The 18,814-nt window shown below is 36.6% G+C and overlaps 1 protein-coding gene across 5 annotated transcripts in view; it reads left to right on the forward strand.

Moving 5' to 3' along the window:
* Positions 1-18,814, forward strand: part of CA2H3orf20 (chromosome A2 C3orf20 homolog) — a 97,700-nt gene that overhangs the window by 51,971 nt on the left and 26,915 nt on the right. For all 5 annotated transcript variants that reach the window (XM_053218901.1, XM_053218900.1, XM_053218903.1 and 2 more), the window contains one exon: positions 332-584. In XM_053218901.1, coding sequence (XP_053074876.1) covers positions 332-584 — 253 coding nt within the window. The remainder of the gene's footprint in view (positions 1-331; positions 585-18,814) is intronic.

Raw genomic sequence — 18,814 nt, forward strand, 5'->3', positions numbered from 1 at the left:
ACCCAGCCTCTATGAGTGCTGTGGAGGACACAGAACTGAATGAAATGCAGGCTCCTTGGCAGAAGAGGGATCTCAGCTGGGTCTTGACAAATGAGTAGAAATAAGATTGATTTGTTCTTACATTTCAGCCAGTATTTACCAATCTACTAACTGTACTGGGGTGGAGTTCTATGCCAGACAGCAGAAGAGAGGCGACCTGGCTTGTGAGTGTGTGAGAGTGGAGGAGTGGAGAGGAAGATGAGCTGAAGGGCTGCTCATGTGCAGAGCCTCATAGCAGGGCGGGGAAGGCCGGGCCATGAGGGAGAGTGACAGCCATGTCTTCTGTTAACAGGCCTATTCACCATAGAATACCCGGTTAAGGAAGAGGCACAAAGCAATCGAACCAAGGTAAAATCGGGTACCTATGTCGAGCGAGGCCCCAAGCCAAGTTTATACTCAGGAGAAGTCCTTTTATTACGATCTCGGTCAGCCCGACCTGAATCCTCAGTTGGAGAGTCTTCGAGGGAAGAGCATGGGTCCGTTTCCGTGAGCCCCACTCGGAGGAAGACCATCAAGACCCAAGCCAAAGCCATGATCACATCCAGGTAGGCTTGGGCCTTCATTGCTTCTGGCCTCCATGTGTCAGACATGGTGATGGGCGGTGGGCACACCATGAAGAACGAAACAGATGAGGCCCTTCCCTCTTGGAGCAGAAATTTTAGGGGTGTGAGAAGATAGACAATAAATACAAGAAGAGTTGAAGTCATTTTAGGTAGTGATATAGGCTAGGAAGAAAGTAAATCAGAGTCACCTTAAAGCAGAGGTTGGCAACGTAGGGCCATTCACCAAATCTAGCCCCACCGCCTACCTTTTTATAAGTGAAAAAGAGTTTTTAGCTTTTAGATGCTTAGGGGGGAAAGATCAAAAGAAGAGTATTTTATGACATATGAAATGATATGAAGTTTAAATATCAGGGTCCATAAGTAAGGTTTTGTTGGAATAGCCACACCCACTTATTTACATATTGCCTGTAGTTACTTTCCCTAAGACAGAAATGTTGAGTAATTATGACTAAGACCATCTGGCCTGCAAAGACTAGAATATTTACTATCTGGCCCTTTATGGAAAATTTTGACTAATGCCAGGGGTGGAGAGTGACTGGGAAGTCTGGGGAAGGTGCTAAATTAGATAGTGAAGGCAGTTCTGAGGAGGTGATATTTAAATGGGGACCCACGATGGGCATTGTGGAGGGCACCTGTGGGGATGAGCACTGGGTGTTGTATATGAGCCATGAATCATGGGAATCCACTCCCGAAACCAAGAGCACACTGTATGCACTGCATGTGCATACTTGACAAGAAATTTAGAAGCTAACTTGACAAGAAATTTAGAAAAAAAAGAATAATTTTTACTATATTACCTTAAAGAAAATAAATGAGGAACCATGACGAGAAATAGGTAGGCACAGAGAAGGACAGGGAAGGGTTAGCAGGCAGAGGATAGAGCAAGTATAGAGACCTGTGACAAGAACAAGTTAGGTATGTGCTAGGGAAAGTAAGAAGGCCAGTGAAGAGCATGTTGATAAAGAGGGGAGATGGCTGTAAATTGAGGACAGAGAGGTAGCCAAGAGCCACATCAGGTGACCTTGTTAGTGTTATAGGAAATCATTCCATAACTTTAAGACAGCAAGTGACACCATCAGATTTATGGGTTTTTAAACTTTAAAAAATAGATAAAATACATGTCTTTTCTATTTTTCTATTTTAATTTTATATACTATCAGTTAATATATATTTTCTATATATATATAAATACATAAAAATGAACAAATCCTGAGTGTATATAGCTTAGTGCATATCACAAAGTGAACATACCCTATAATCAAATCAAGAAATAGAACATTACCAGCTCCTTAGAAATACCCTCTTGTCCCCTCCCACAGCTTCCTCCCCAAAGGGAAGAGTTCTAGCTTTGTAGATTAGTGTTTGTGTTCTTTTTAACTTTATTGAAATGGAACTACAGTATTCAGTATGTAACTGGCATCTAGCCTCTTTTGCTCAACATTATAATTATGAGTTGTGTGTAGCAGTGTTTTGCTCATTTTCATTGCTGTATGATAACCTATTTTTGAATACACTACAAATTATGCATTCTAATGTTAATGGATATCTGGGTTGCTTACAGTTTTGGTAATGGCAAACTGCACTAGTGTTAGCATGTGTCCTTAATTATTGTTGGTATATGCCTGGATGTGATATTGCTGTCCTAGGGTGGTAGGTACATGTCCCACTTCTTGTGGGACTGCCCATATTCTAGAGTGGTGGTATTGAGTGTCACTCCCACCAGTTCCAGTGGCTCCCCATCCTCACTAATGCTTGACATTGCCAGTCATTTTAATTACAATATGGATTTTCATTGTGTTTCCCTGGTGACTGTCGAGGTTGAGCACCGTTTTGATTGTGCATTGACCATTTTGTATATTCTCTTTTATAAGGTGCCTGTTTAGCTCCCTTGTCCGTTTTTGTACTAGTCATTCACCTTTTCTTGATTTATATTTTGGAGTTCTTCGTATGTTGTGGGTACAAGACTTTTGTCCATTATACACGTTGCAAACGATCTTACGTTTACTCTGGTAATGGTGTCTATTGAGGAACAGAAGTTGGAAAATTTTAGTGTCCGATTTTCAATATTTTTCTTTATAATTAGCTTTTTATATCCTATTCAAGAACTTTCCTATTCAGAGAACATGACAATATTCAACAAAGTAACTTTCCTAGTTAACTTTTTTGTTTTAACTTTTACATTACATCTGTCCTCCACTTGGAGATTTCTGTAGTGATGTGAAATAGGAGCCAACTTTTAATCTTTTCCATCTATATCTATATCTATATCTATATCTATATCTATATCTATATCTATATCTATCTATCTATAGTTATCTATATCTGTCTTACTGATCCAGCATCCCCTTTTGAAAAGATTGTAACTTCCCTAAGCTTTTTGGTGCAAAGTTTGTCACAAATTAAGGGGCTCTATGTGTATAAATTAGAGGACGTTTTCTGGACTCCTTATTTTGTTTCCTCTTTTTCCAGTCTTTTACAAATACCAGGCTGTCCAATTAATTATTATAGCTTTATAACAAGCATTGATATACAGCAGAGTACGTACTAATACTTTGTTGTTCTAAATTGTTTTGCTGTCCCTTGTAGTTTATATTTCCATATAGGTTTAGAATCACTTTGCTGGTAAAAAATGTATCTTGGCATTTCAACTGGATTGTTAATGTCTTTGTAATATCATAGTATTTCAATCTGTGAGTAGTATAGCATTTTATTTATTTATGTCTTCTCTAATCTCTCTCTGGTTTGTAGTTTTCAACACAGAGTTATGTGTCTTTCATTAGGTTTATTTTAAAGTTTTTAGTAGTTTTTGTTGCTATTATAAATTATGTTTTTAATTTAATTTTTTAATTTGTTGCTGGTTATATAGAAAGGAAGTTAATTATATTACAATTTAAATTTATTTTTAATTTACTTACAGTAAGCTTTACTCTTTTTGGTGTATAAGTCTATGAGTTTTGACAAATGGATGGAGTTGTATAACCACCACCATAGCCAAGACATAGAACAACAGAACAGTTTTATCACCTCCTACCCTTGACACGCACAAATTCCCTCATGCTGCCCCTCTGTAGTCAAACTCTTCACTCACCCTTAATCCCTAACAACCACTGACCTGTTCTTTGTAGCTATAGTTTTGTATTTTCTAAAATGTCATATGAAAGGAATTACACTGTGTATGGCCTTTTGAGTTTAGCTTCTTTCACTTAGCATAATGCATGGAAGATTTATTCATGTTGTTGCATGTATCAACAGTTCATTTCTTTTTGTTGCTGAGTAGTATTCTATTTCAGGGGGCCCCTGCACTACTCCCACATTCAGAGATTTACCAGAACTCATGGGATTCAGCATATGGAAGCATTCATGTATAAGGTATTATAGTGAAAGGATACATGATAGGATCAGCAAGGGTAAAAGACACAGATCGAATCTGGATAAATCCATACACAGACTTCTTTATGCTCTCTCCCTCCTGTGAGGGGATGCACCAAGCAAGCTCCTTTCTCTAGCAGTGAAAAATGTGAAAATGTAGTAATGTATGCAATATCTCTGCCCAATCATGCCCATTAAAGACTCAGAACCCAAGGTTTTTATTGAGTGATAGTCACATAGACACTCTCTGCCTAGCAAATATCAAAATTCCAGACTGCTAGAAGGAAAGCAGGTGTTCGACATAAATCACATTGTTTACACAGTGTGGGCATAGCATAGGAAATGGTTCAAGTGCCAGGTTTCTAGACATCGGCAAAGGGCCAACCTTGTAAGCAGGTCCTTCTAAAGATAGTAGCCTTCTATGTTAACTCTTTTGTGCATGTATTGCATGGCCTGGATGGATAAAAAGATAATTTATCCATTCATCTATTAAAAGACATTTGGAATATTTTCAGTTTTTGGTGATTATGAATAAAATTGCTGTAAATACCCAAGAACTTTATGTGATCATGGGCTTTCAATTTACTTAAGCAAATACTTAAGAGCTAGATTGCTGGCTCTTAGATTGTAAATCTATGTTTAACTTTATAAGAAATTGCCAAACTGTTCAAGTAGCTGTACTGTTATACATTACTCTCAGCAATGTATGAGGGTTCCAGTTGCTTCAAATCTTTGTCAGTAATTGGCATCCTCAACTTAAAAAAAAATATTTTACGCATTCTAGGGGCACCTGGGTGGCTCAGTTGGTTAAGCGTCTGACTTCAGCTCAGGTCATGATCTCATGGTCCATGAATTCGAGCCCTGAGTCGAGATCTGTGCTGACAGCTTGGAGCCTGGAGCCTGCTTTGGATTCTGTATCTCCCTCTCTCTGATCCTTCCCTGCTCACACTCTGTCTCTCTGTCAAAAATAAATAAACATTAAAAATTATATATTTTACCCATTCTAATAGATGTGCAGTGATATCCCATTATCATTTTAATTTGCATTTCTCTAATAACTAATGATGTTGGGCATCTTTCCATGGGCTTACTTACCATCATTTGGTAAAATGTCTGTTCAGATCTTTTGCACATTTTCAAATTGGGCTATTTGTACTGTCAAGTTTCGAGAGAGTTCCTTATTCTGGATATAAGTCCTTTATCAGAAACTTGACTTGAAATATTTTTCCCAGTCTGGCTTGTTTTGTTTTGTTTGAGCAAATTTATTTTGATGTAGTCTAATGTATTTTTTTTTCTTTTCTGGATTGTGATTTTGGTGTCATGTCTAAAAACTCTTTGCCAGGGCGCCTGGGTGGCGCAGTCGGTTAAGCGTCCGACTTCAGCCAGGTCACGATCTCGCGGTCCGTGAGTTCGAGCCCCGCGTCAGGCTCTGGGCTGATGGCTCAGAGCCTGGAGCCTGTTTCCGATTCTGTGTCTCCCTCTCTCTCTGCCCCTCCCCCGTTCATGCTCTGTCTCTCTCTGTCCCAAAAATAAAAATAAAAACGTTGAAAAAAAAATTAAAAAAAAATAAAAATAAAAACTCTTTGCCTAAGCCAGTGGTTCTCAACCAGAGACAATTCTGATCCCCAGAGGACATTTGGCCATATTTTGAGAGTTGTTTTTTTAAGTTTATTTCTTTATTTTGAGAGACAGCGTGCATACACATGCGTGTGCATACACATGAGTGAGCAGGGGAGATAGAGAGAGAGAAAGAGAATCCTGCATTGACAGTGCAGAGCTTGACATGGTTTCTATCCTACCAGCTGTGAGATCATGACCTGAGCTGAAATCAAGAGTGAGATTCTTAAGTGGTTGAGTCACTCAAACACCCTGGAGACATTTTTTAAATCGTTACAATGTGAGAGGGATTGCTACTGCTATCTACTGAGTAGGGGTCAGGGATGCTGCTAAACATCCTACGATGCACAAAACGACCTGCACCACCACACACAAGAAAGAATTAAGTAGTCCAAAATGTCAGTAGTGCTGACTGAGAAAACCTGGTCTAACCCAAAGTCACAAAGTTCTCCTTCAAAGTTTTATAGTTTTATGTTTTGTATTTAGGCCTATGATCTACTTTGAACTAATGTTTGTTTAAGGTATAAAGTGCAGGTTGAAGTTTATCTATTTTGCATATGGATATCCAGTTGTTCCAGTGCCATTTTTTGAGACAATGTCCTCTTCTCTGCTATGTTGCCTTGGTACTTGTGTAAAAAATCAATTGGCCATATATGTGTGGGTTTCTTTTTATTTTCTTAATATGGTGAATTATGTTGATTTCAAATGTTGAGCCAGCCTTGCATTCCTGGGATAAACTCCACTTTGTCATGAGGTACTATTATTTTTCTCTTTTGCTGGATTCAATTTACTAATATTTGGGGGAGAAGTTTTACATCTATAGTCATGAGGTTATTGGTCTGTAGTTTTCTTGTAATGTTTCTGTCTGGTTTGTCAGGGTAATGCTGGCCTAATAAAATGGGTTGGGAAGTTTTCCTACCTCTTCTATTTTGTGTTGAATTGGTTTTTTTTTTTTTCTAATTTACCAGTGAAACCATGTTGCCTGTCATTTTCTTCATTAGAAAAATCTTTAAAACACACTTAATTACTTAAATAAATACAGGACTATTCTGGTCATCTGTTTCTCTTGAGTGAATTTTGATAGTTTGTGTCCTTAAAGGAATTGACCCATTTCATCTAATTTATTGAATTTATATGCATAGAATTGTTCATTAATATTCCCTTATCATCTTTTTGATGTCTGTAATGTCTTTAGTGAGAGCCCCTCTATGATTTCTGATGGTTATTTGGATCTTCACTTTTTTATCTTAGTCAGTTTGGCTGTAGTTTTGTTAATTTTATAATCTTTTCAAAGAATCAGCTTTTAATTTCATTGATTTTTCTCCATTGTTATTCTGTTCTCAATTCCATTATTTATGGCATTTATTTTTTATCTTCCTTCTGCTTGTTTTGTGTTTAATTTGTTTTTTACAGTTTCTAAATTGTAAGCTTGGATTATTGGTTTGAGGCCTTATTTTCTAACATGTAAGTATTTAATTCTGCAAACTTCCTTCTAAACACTGTTTTGCCTACATTCCATAAATTTTGCAATGATGGATTTTAATTTTAATTTTCATTTTGTTTGAAATATTTCCTAATTTCCCTGTGATTTCATCTTTGGTGCATGGGTTATGTAGAAATCCAATCTCTAATTTCCAAATCTTTGAGAATTTTCTAGATATCTTTTTGTTATTGATTTTAGTTTGTTTCTGGTGCAGAGAACATATTTTGTATGATTTCTTTTCTTTTGATTTGCTAAGGTTTGTTTTATGATCCCTGAATATGGTCTATCTTGGTAAATGCTACATGTGCACTTGAAAAGAATTGCATTCTGCTCTAGATGGGTGGAGTCTTCAGCAAATCTTTCAATAGAGGATCATTTACAAATGTCAATGAGGTACAGTCATAGAGTTGTTTAGCTCTTCTTATCCTTGCTGATTTTCTGTCTTCTTACTCTGCTGGTTACTGAGAAAGGAATGTTTATGTCTCTGAGCATGATTGTGGATTTTTTTGCCTAAATTCCTTAAAATATGTATAACTGTTGAAAGCAAAAGTTATAACATTTTTGGGGTGTTTCAATCTATGTTTTCAATATCTTCAAATTTTATCATATTTTTGTTTCATAAATCTTGGACCCATGTTGTTAGGTATAGCACATTTGATTCTTTTAACATTATGTAATGTCCTCTTCAGACCTAATAATTTTTTTTGTTCTGAATTCTACTTTGAATAAATAATAATAATAATAACAATAATAATAATAATAATAATAATCCCACTTCAGATTTCTTTCAATTAGTGTCTGGTATAACTCTTCCATTGTTAGTTTTATTTTTATTTTTTATCTTTTGTTTGTTGAAGTAAACTCTAGACCCAACATGGGACTCAAAATCACAACCCCAAGATCAAGAGTCACATGGTCTTCTGACTCTGCCAGCCATGCACCCCTCCATTCTGTTACTTTCAATCTATCTGTATCTTTATATTTAAACTATGTTTCTTGTAAACAGTGTATAGTTAGGTCTTGTATTTTTATCAATATGGTGTATTTAGACCTTTTACATTTAATTAATTATTGATATAGTTAGATTTATGCCTACTATTTTATTTTTCTGTTTATATCCTGTTTTTGTTTTGTTTTTGTTTTTGTTCCTCTCTCTTCTCCTGCCTTATTTTGAATTACTTGAATATTTTTAGTATTCCCTTTTAATTTGTGTATTGGCTTTTTAGTGTATGTCTTTATGGTTTAATTTTTCTTTTTTAGTATTTGCCTTAGGATTTACATTCTACATGCTTCACCCTAAACAGTCTATCTAGATTTAATATTGCCATTTTGAGGGAAATGTAATAATTTTACAACTATAGAAGTCTTTTTATTCTTCCCCCTTTATACTATAGTTGTTGGTGTATTATGTCTATGTATATGGAAACACTTCAACAATGTTATAATCTTTGCTTTCATTGGTCATAAATTCTGAAGAACTCAAGAAAAATATATGCTTTATTATATTTACTCAGATATTTATAATTTCTGCTGCCTTTCTTTAATTTCTGAAGTTCTGAGTTTCCCTCTGAGATCATTCCCTTTCAGCCTGATGAATTTCTTCTAGCATTTCTTTTAGAGCAAGTCTGTTGGTGATAAATCTTTTTTATTTTCCCTCACTTGATCATGTCCTCATTTTGCCTTAATTCCTGAAGGACACTTTCACTGGATAAAAAATTCTGGGTCAATAGTATTTGAATTATATTTACTCAGATATTTATAATGTTCTTCTTTCAGTACCTTAAAGATGTTGTTCTCCTGTTTCATAATCTCTATAGTTTCTGATGAGAAACCCATAGTCATTTAAATTGTTGTTCCTCCATATGTACTGTGCCCGTGCGATTGCTGCCACTGCCATATGAGTGCAATTCTGCTGCTGAAACTGGCCTTGTGGAAGAACCAGGAGAGGAAAAAGAAGACATAAAAAGATGATTCTCTTCACACTCCCAGAATTACGGGGATCTATTTTCTTCTTTCTTTGGCTAGAAAGAAGGTTTCTCCTCAAGGATTTTATTAACCAGTTCCATTGTTCACTTCTCCAGATTCAGTTCACCCTCAAGTCCAAGCAGGGATATATAAGAAAGAGAAAGACCAGGAAACTCACCACTACACACTGATTGTTCCTTAAGTTTTGACTCCTTGCTCCCTCCTCTCACAATCTACCTGCTATTATTTATCTTTCAAAGGCACCAGGTAGTTTTAAAATATTCTTTCTAGAATTGTAGTCAATGGGAGAAAGAAACTACAGTGTGCTTACTCCATCTGAGTAAAAACTGGCAGCCACAATTGAATTCTGCATATTGACTTTTTACCCATTGATCCTGCTCAGTTCACTTAATAATAGTTTTATCAGTTGATTATTTTGGATCTCCAACATACATAGACTTGTTATCTACAAGAGTAAATTCTTCTTTTCTAAACATTATACGTTTTTATTTCTTTTATTGCCTAACTGCACTGGTTAGATCTTCTAAGACAATTTTCAAAAATAGTTACAAACAGAGAAGGAGGGAGGCAAACCATAAGAGACTCTTAAATACAGAGAAAAAACTGAGGGCTGATGGGGAGGGGCGAGGGGGGAAAATGGGTGATGGGCATTGAGGAGGGCACTTGTTGGAATGAGCCCTGGGTGTGTGCAAGCGATGAATCATGGGAATCTATCCCCCAAACCAAGAGCACACTGTATACACTGTATGTTAGCCAACTTGACAATAAATTATATTTTAAAAAAAGGAAGTGGTAATGATAGGCATTTTGGTTCATTCTCATCTTAGAGGAAAGTTTTTCAGTATTTTTTCTATTATGCTGTAGATTTTTTATAGAAACCCTTTATTAGATTAAAAATTTATCCTTTTAGTTCTAGTTTACTAAGAATTTTTTTTTATCCTGAGTCAATATTAAATTTTATCAAATACCTTTTCTGCATCTGTTGAAATTTAGCATGTGCTTTTTCCCTTTATTCTATTATTGTGGTAAATTTTATTGATTGCATTTCAAGTGTTCAACTAATATTGTATTCCAACATAAATCTAACTTGGTTTTTATATACTATATCCCCTTTATGCATATTGCTACATTTGGCTTGCTAATTAATTAATTTATTTATTTATTTATTTTTCTTTATTTTTTAAAATTTACACCCAAGTTAGTTAGCATATAGTGCAACAATGATTTCAGGAGTAGATTCCTTAATGCCCCTTACCCATTTAGCCTATCCCCCCTCCCACAGCCCCTCCAGTAACACTCTGTTTGTTCTCCATATTTAAGAGTCTCTTGTTTTATCCCCCTCCCTGTTTTTATATTATTTTTGCTTTCATTCCCTTATGTTCATCTCTTTTGTCTCTTAAAGTCCTCATATGAATGAAGTCATATGATATTTGTCTTTCTCTGGTTGACTAATTTCACTTAGCATAATACCCTATAGTTCCATCCACATAGTTGCAAATGGCAAGATTTCATTCTTTTTGATTGCTGAGTAATACTCCATTGTGTGTGTGGGGGGGGTATGTGTGTGTGTATACACACACATACCACATCTTCTTTATCCATTCATCTATCGATGGATATTTGGGCTCTTTCCACACTTTGGCTCTTGTTGATAGTGCTGCTATAAACATTGGGGGTGCATGTGCCCCTTTGAAATAGCATACCTGTATCCCTTGGATAAATACCTAGTAGTGCAATTGCTGGGTCGTAGGGTAGTTCTATTTTTCATTTTTTGAGGAACTTCCATACTGTTTTCCACAGTGGCTGCCCCAGTTTGCATTCCCACCAGCAGTGCCAAAGAGATCCTCTTTCTCTGCATCCTCGCCAACATCTGTTGTTGCTTGAGTTGTTGATGTTAGCCATTCTGACAGGGGTGAGGTGGCATCTCATTGTGGTTTTGATTTGTATTTCCCTGATGATGAGTGGCTTGCTAATGTTTTTATCTAGGATTTTGGTACTTGTGTTTATGAGAAATATTGGCCAATATTTTTTTCCTTTCTTGTCATGTTCTGGTCAGTCTGGCTTCTTAAAATAACCTGGGAAGAATTTCTCATTTTTCTATTATCTGCTATTTGTACACTTGAGTTATTTCTTCCTTAAATATTTGATAGAGCTTACCAATAAAGTCATCTGCCCTGGAATTTTCTTTCAGTGGAAGTTTCAAGTAAAACTTTTATTTTTAATAGATATAGGAGTATTCAGATTCTCTCTCTCTCTCTCTCTCTCTCTCTCTCTCTCTCTCAGTGCGTGCGTGTGTGTGTGTGTGTGTGTGTGTGTGTGTGTGTGTGTGTGTGTTTATTTTGGTAAGTTCGATTTTCCTAGGAATTTACCCATTTCATTTAAATGTTTAAATATATTGCAACAAAGTTATTCAAAATATCTTCTTGTGATGTTTTAAATGACTGTAGAATATATAGTGATACCTCCTTTTACATTTATGTGTGCCTTTTTTCTTTTTTCTTCATATATTCACTTAGGATGATTTTCCTTCTGCCTAAAGAACCACCTTTAGAATTCCTTTAGTATGTCTGCTCTTGCCTAATTTTTTGTTTTTTGTTTTTGTTTTTTGCCTTAATATGTGTTATTTCACTTTCCATTTTGAATCATACTCTTGTGATTGGCAATTATTTTCTTTCAGCACTTTAAAGATGTCTCTCTGTTGTTTTATAATTTTCATCATTTCTATTAATAAGTCAGCTCCCAGTCTTATTGTTGCTTATTGTTGAAAGTAATGAGCCTTTTATTCTCTGACTTTTTTTTTTCTCTCCACCTTTAGTTAGTGGCCTCTTTTAGCACGTTTTCCATGACGTGCCAAAATGCAACTTTTATTATATTCATCTTGTGTGTAGTGCTTCTTGACCTGTGGCTTTCAATGGTTTTGGAAAATTCTCAGCCATTATTTCCTTTTCTCTCTCTCTCCCTTCCTTCTTCCTCCCTCCTCCTCTTCTTTTCCCTCTCCTCTCAGCGTGGGACTCCAGGTATATCCATGTTACACCTTTTCACTAGGTTCCATGCATTTTTTTTTCTATGCTGTATTTTAAATCTTTTTCTTCCTTCTATACTTATGTCTAGATATTTTCTTTTCTTATACTTCTTTAACTTTATTTAAATCCAACCTAGTTAACATATAGTGTAGTAATGGTTTCAGGAGTAGAATTGAGTGATTCATCACTTACATATAGCACTCAGTGCTCATCCCAACAAGTACCCTCCCTCGTGCCCATCACCCATTTAACCCATTCTCCCACCCACCTCCCCTTCAGCAACCCTCAGTTTGTTCTCTGTATTTAAGGGTCTCTTATGGTTTGCTTCCCTATCTGTTTTTATATTATTTTTCCTTCCCTTCTGTTTGTTTTGTTTCTTAAATTCCACATGAGTGAAGTCATAAATGTATCTTTCTCTGCCTGACTTATTTCACCTAACATAATAAACTTTAGTTCCATCCACATTGTCGCAAATGGCAAGATTTCATTCTTTTTGATTGCTGAGTAATATTCCATTGTGTATATATACCACATCTTCTTTATCCATTAATCAGTCTATAGACATTTCAGCTCTTTCCATAATTAGGCTATTGTTGATAGTGCTGCTATAAACATTGGGGTGCATATGCCACTTCAAATCAGCATTTTTGCATCCTTTGGATAAATACCTAGTAGAGCAATTGCTGGGTCATTGGTAGTTATATTTTTAACTTTTTGAGGACTCTCTGTACTGTTTTCCAGAGTGGCTGCACGAATTTACATTCCCACCAGCGGTGCAAAAGTGTTTCCCTTTCTCTGCACTCTCACCAGCATCTGTTGTTTCCTGATTTATTCATTTTAGCCATTCTGACAGATATGAGGTGATATCTCATTGTGGTTTTGATTTGTATTTCCCTGATAATGAATGATATTGAGAATCTTTTCATGTGTCTGTTAACCGTCTGGATGTATTCTTTGGAAAAGTGTCTGTCCATGTCTTTTGCCCATTTCTTCAGTGGATTATTTGTTTTTGGGTGTTGAGTTGGATAAGTTATTTATAGATTTTTGATACTAACCCTTTATCTGATTTGCAATAACTTCTTCCATTCCGTCAGTTGCCTTCTGGTTTTATTGATTGTTTCCTTTGCTGTGCAGAACCCTTTTATCTTTATGAGGTCCCAGTAGTTCATTTTTGCTTTGTTTCCCTTGCCTTTGGAGAAATGTCTAGTAAGATGTTGCTGCAGCCCAGGTCAGAGAGGTTGCTGCCTGTTTTCTCCTCTAGGATTTTGATAGTTTCTTGTCTCACATTTAGGTCTTTCATCCATTTTGAGTTTACTTTTGTGTATGGCATAAGAAAGTGATCTAGGTTCATTCTTCCACATGTTGCTGTCCAGTTTTCCCAGAACCACTTGCTGAGGAGCATCTTTTTTCCATTGGATATTCTTTCCTGCTTTGTCAAATATTAGTTGGCCATACATTTGAGGGTCCATTTCTGGGTTCTCTATCCTGTTCCATTGATCTATGTGTCTGTTTCTGTGCCAGTACCCTGCTGTCTTGATGATTACAGCTTTGAAGTCCAGAATTGTGATCTCTTCAGCTTTGGTTTTCTTTTTCAACATTACTTTGGCTATTGGGGGTCTTTTGTGGTTCCATGCAAATTTTAGAATTGTTTGTTCGAGCTCTGCTGGTGTTATTTTGATAAGGATTGCATTGAATGTGTAGATTGATTTGGGTAGTATTGACATTTTAACAATATTTGTTCTTCCTATCCAGGAGCATGGAATCTTTTTCCATTTCTTTGTATCTTCTTCAGTTTCTTTCATAAGCTTTCTATAGTTTCACCATACAAGTCTTTTAACTTGTTTGGTTGGGTTTATTACCAGGTACTTTATGGATTTAATGCAATTTAAATGGGATCAATTCCTTGATTCCTCTTTCTGTTGTTTCATTATTGGTGTATAGGAATGCAACTTATTTCTGTGAATTGATTTTATATCCTGCAACTTTGCTGAATTCATGTATCAGTACTAGCAGGGTTTTTTTGGTGAAGTCTTTCAGGTTTTCCACTTAGAGTATCATGTCATCTGTGAAGAGTGAAAATTGACTTCTTCCTTGCCAATTTGGATGCCTTTTGTTTGTTTTTGTTTTCTGGTTGCTGACGCTAGGACTTCCTGAACTATGTTGAACCACAGTGGTGACAGTGGACATCCCTGTTGTGTTCCTGACCTTAGGGGGAAAGCTCTCAGTTTTTCCCCATTGAGGGTGATACTAGCTATGAGTCTTCTGTAATGGCCTTTATGATATTAAGGTATGTTTCCTCTATCCCTACTTTCTTGAGGGTTTTTATCAAGAAAGGATGCCGTATTTTGTCAAATGCATTTTCTGCATCTATTAAAAGGATCAATCATGTGGTTATTATCCTTTCTTTTATTAATGTGATTGATTTGCAGCTATTGAACCAGCCCCACAGTCCAGGAATAAACCCCACTTGATCATGGTGAATAATTCTTTTAATGTATTGTTGGATTCAGTTTGCTAGTTTCTTGTTGAAAATTTTTGCATCCATGTTCATCAGGGAAATTGGTCTGTAGTTCTTTTCAGTGGGGTCTTTGTCTGGTTTTGAAATCAATGTAATGCTGGCTTCATAGAAAGAGTTTGGAAGTTTTCCTTCCATTTATATTTTTTGTAACAACTTTAAAATAATAGGTATTAACTCTTCTTTAAATGTTTGGTAGAATTCCCCTGGAAAGCCATCTGGCCTACTGACCTGCATTCCAATTTAGTAATTCTCTCTTTAAATGTATCTAGGCTGCTGATAAAACTTATCTCTTGAGTTCTTGATTTCATTTATTCTATTTTTAAGTTCTAGGATTTCCAACTGATTCTTTTAGAGCTTTTTCTCTGATGAAATTTTTCATCTTGTCTCCTATTTTCTTACATGTATTAATCATGGCTACTTTAACACCTTTGTCAGATATGTGCAATATTCCTGTGGGTCTGTTTCTCATAGTTTTCAGTTAAACCTTGATTCTTTATATGTCTGATTTTTTGTGTATGCCAGACATTGTGTATGAAAAAATATAGAGAGAATTTGAGACTTTGGATAATGCAATGTTCCTTCAGAGAGGACTTACCTTTGCTTTCAGCCATCAACCTGGCTGGGTCCATATCACCCTCATCCAGACAGGAATTGAAGCTGTGTTTCAGTCTTTGTGAGGGCTTGTCTATTTCTGTTTCACTTTTACTCTTTAGGTATAGTTCTTCAGGTCCTCAACTAAAAGCCAGGACTTTTTTCAGGGACATCTTCTTTGGTGGGCCTGAGCTTCCATTTCACCCCCCTACAACCAATGAACATGCCAGGAGTCTCCTCACCTTCTCAGCCTGTCATCCCTAGGTTTCACTTTCAGGATCAGAATTTTCCTTGAGGGGTAAAGCTGTCCTATATGTCATACTTACCTTTCTTGTTTTCTCTCTTTTTCCATATCCTGACCTTTCAAGTTCTCACTTATGAAATGCAAACATATTTTTGTTAATTTTTTCTCAGAAGGAGGGTTTGTGTAAACCCCCCTAGTCAGCCATTGTTGGAAGTGGGAACGTTTCTGATTGCTTTGTGGGAAAATTATTTTAGGGTGGAAAGAGTGGAATCACAGTAGTTAGGAGAATATTTTAGTAATCCAGGTGACAGTGATATTGTGCTGTCAGGGGTAGTAGTAGAAATAAGGAGAAAATTAGACATATTTGTAATAAACAAAATATGTAATAACATATTTGTTAACAGAAATAACTAACTGATAGATGTGGAATAAGAGAAAAAAAAGTATTATGGATGACTTTGAGGTAGTTGTCTTAAATAACTGAATGAGGATGGTGTCATTACTTTGGATAGGGAAGAGTGAGGGCAAAGTAGGTTTAGGTGAGAATAAATGTGCAAATTACAAATATACTCCTTTCAGTATGCATTTGTATCTATGTGAGCAAGGATCCTGACCCAGATGGAGAAAACTCAGGACTTATTCAGAGCCACTGTTATTCAGTGGACCCCTGAGTCCATTTCTCCTTTGATCTTAAAACTCACTCTCCTCATGTGGTAGAACACATCCCTAAAACCCTGGAGTTACAGGAATTAACCAAGTTTATACAACTCTAGGACCTTCTGGTCCAAGTAACTCTAACTCTCAAAACCTCAGTTTCCTTATTTGTCAAATGGGTCTAATAACCCCTGCCCTGTCTACCCTCTCCCTGTATGCTCTTCTAAGTTCCTGGGAAGGGCAATGTCTATTAGATTTGCAGAAGTGCTATTTAAGCTGTAAGTGCTGTAATAACTTAAAATAGTGTGCTTCTGTATTTTCAGATACCTCAGAAACATTGTGGGAAGTGAGGAAGGAACTAACAAATCTGTTTAGTGAACCAGTCCTGCCCTACCATATACCTGGATTAGGTTTTCCTTAGGCAACAGGCAATAAGGCACCAAGGGGGGGAGCAGTGTTTATGTGGGGAGCTGGAAGACAGGATTCCCTCTCCAGAGACAACAGTGAGCAAAGGTGAGCAGAACCTGTAAAAGCCTCTTTTCCTAACCTTCCAGTCTCAGGAGCCATAAACAGAATGCTGAACAGCAGAGCACTGAGCAGGAGAGGCAGTTTCCAGTTACTCCAACAACTGTTCTATCTTTAAAAACAGGCAGCCCAACTCTGGACAGGAACTGAAGGGATGGACTGCTAGGCATGGGAACTTAAGTGCCAGGCTTTCAGCATTGCAGAGGCCAGAGCTGGCAGGTGGAAGATGAGGACTGTTCCAAATGTGTGGGCCTATCTGAAGAGTAAAGTCAAATTAGAGTGGGAAGGGGAACAGTTGATGAGACCAGGCTGCAGAGTTTGGATTTGACTTTCAGGGCAAATGACTAAAACCTGGACAGAGAGAGCAATGGGGAGGACCTTCTCATGGGAACACTGACCTGTGGCTGAGAGGAATGTGACCCCACAGGGAAGGAACTGGAGAAGTAAATATCTAACTGTATGGTCCTCTTTACTTCTGATCTCCTGCTGGTGCTCCCACTGGCAAAACCCAACCAGAATTTCTTAAAGCCTGTTTAAGCAAATGCAAATATATTTTACTTCTTCTGTTGCTGCTGCTTCTGCTTCCACTTTTCTTTTGTCTTTCTTTTCTCTTCTTTCTTCTTCAAAAGCATGATATTAAAAATGCTGTTCTGAAACTTTGCCTTTTTCACTTAACACTATATCTTAGAAATTGTCCTATAAATTCCTTTTTCTTTTGGCTACATAATATCCATTATATAGATGTTCCATGTTTGATTTGCCCAATTCTGTATTCCTATTCTGACCCATGGGGAAAGCAACGACCACATATATTCATCATTTCACATTTATACAAATATAGCTGTAAATAAATTGCTAAAGATGAAATTGCTGGGCCAAGGGTCACGTGCATTTAAAAGTTTAAGAGATAGTCCAAATTAATCTCCATAAGGGTAATACCAATTTATATTCTCATCAGGAGAATATGTTGCCTTAGTATAGTTTTAATTCATATTTTTCTTTAAAATTTTTTTAAAATCCCAGTATAGTTAACATACAGTCTTATATTACTTTCAGGTGTACAATATAGTGATTCAACAATTCTTTTTAAAAAAATGTTTATTTAGTTTAAGAGAGAGGCGCACATGCAAGCGGGAGGAGGGGCAGAAAGAATCCCAAGCAGGCTCCCTGCTGTCAGCGAGGAGCCCTACGCAGGGGACTCAATTCCATGACCATGAGCATGACCCAAGTTGAAATCAAGAGTTGGATGCTTAACTGAGCTACCCTGACACCCATTGATTCAACAATTCTGTAAATCACTCAGTGCTCTTCATGATAAGTGTACTCTTAATCCCCATCACTTATTTCACCCATCCCCTACCCACCTCCCTTCTGGTGACCATCCATTTGTTCTCTATAGTTAGGAGTCTGTTTTTTGGTTGGTCTCTTTTTTACTTTGTTCTTTTGTTTTGTTTCTAAATTGCACATATGAGTGAAATCATATGGTATTTGTCCTTCTCTGACTGACTTATTTCACTTAGCGTTATATTCTCTAGGTCCATCCACATTGTTGTAAATGGCAAGATTTCATTCTTTTTATGGAGGTTTAATATTCCATTGTATATATACCACATCTTTATCCATTCATCTTTTGAGGGACACTTGGGCTGCTTTCATAATTTGGCTATTGTAAATAAGCTGCAGGAAAAAAATGCTTTTGTATTCTTTGGGTAAATACCCAGTAGTAGAGTTATTGGATCATATGGTAGTTCTTTTTTAATTTTTTGAGGACCCTCCATACTATTTTCCACTGTGGCTACACCAGTTTGTATTCCCACAACAGTGCACAAGCATTCCTTTTTCTCCACACTCTTGCCAACATTTGTTGTTCCTTGTATTTTTTATTTTAGCCATTCTGATAGGTGTGAGGTGATATTTCATTGTAGTTTTGATTTGCATTTCTCTGATGATGAGTGATGTTGAGCATCTTTTCATGTGTCTGTTGGCCATCTGCATGTCTTCTTTGGAAAAATGTCTGTTCTCATCTTCTACCCATTTTTTAATTGAATTGTTTGGTTTTGGGGTGTTGAGTTTGATACATTCTTTATAGATTTTGGACATTAAACCTTTATTGGATATGCCATTTGCAAATATCTTCTCCCATTCAGTAGGTTGTCTTTTAGTTTTGATTGTTCCCTTGGCTTCGCAAAAGCTTTTTTTATT

Source organism: Acinonyx jubatus, chromosome A2, assembly GCF_027475565.1.
Source record: "Acinonyx jubatus isolate Ajub_Pintada_27869175 chromosome A2, VMU_Ajub_asm_v1.0, whole genome shotgun sequence".
NCBI classification, from domain to species: domain Eukaryota; kingdom Metazoa; phylum Chordata; class Mammalia; order Carnivora; family Felidae; genus Acinonyx; species Acinonyx jubatus.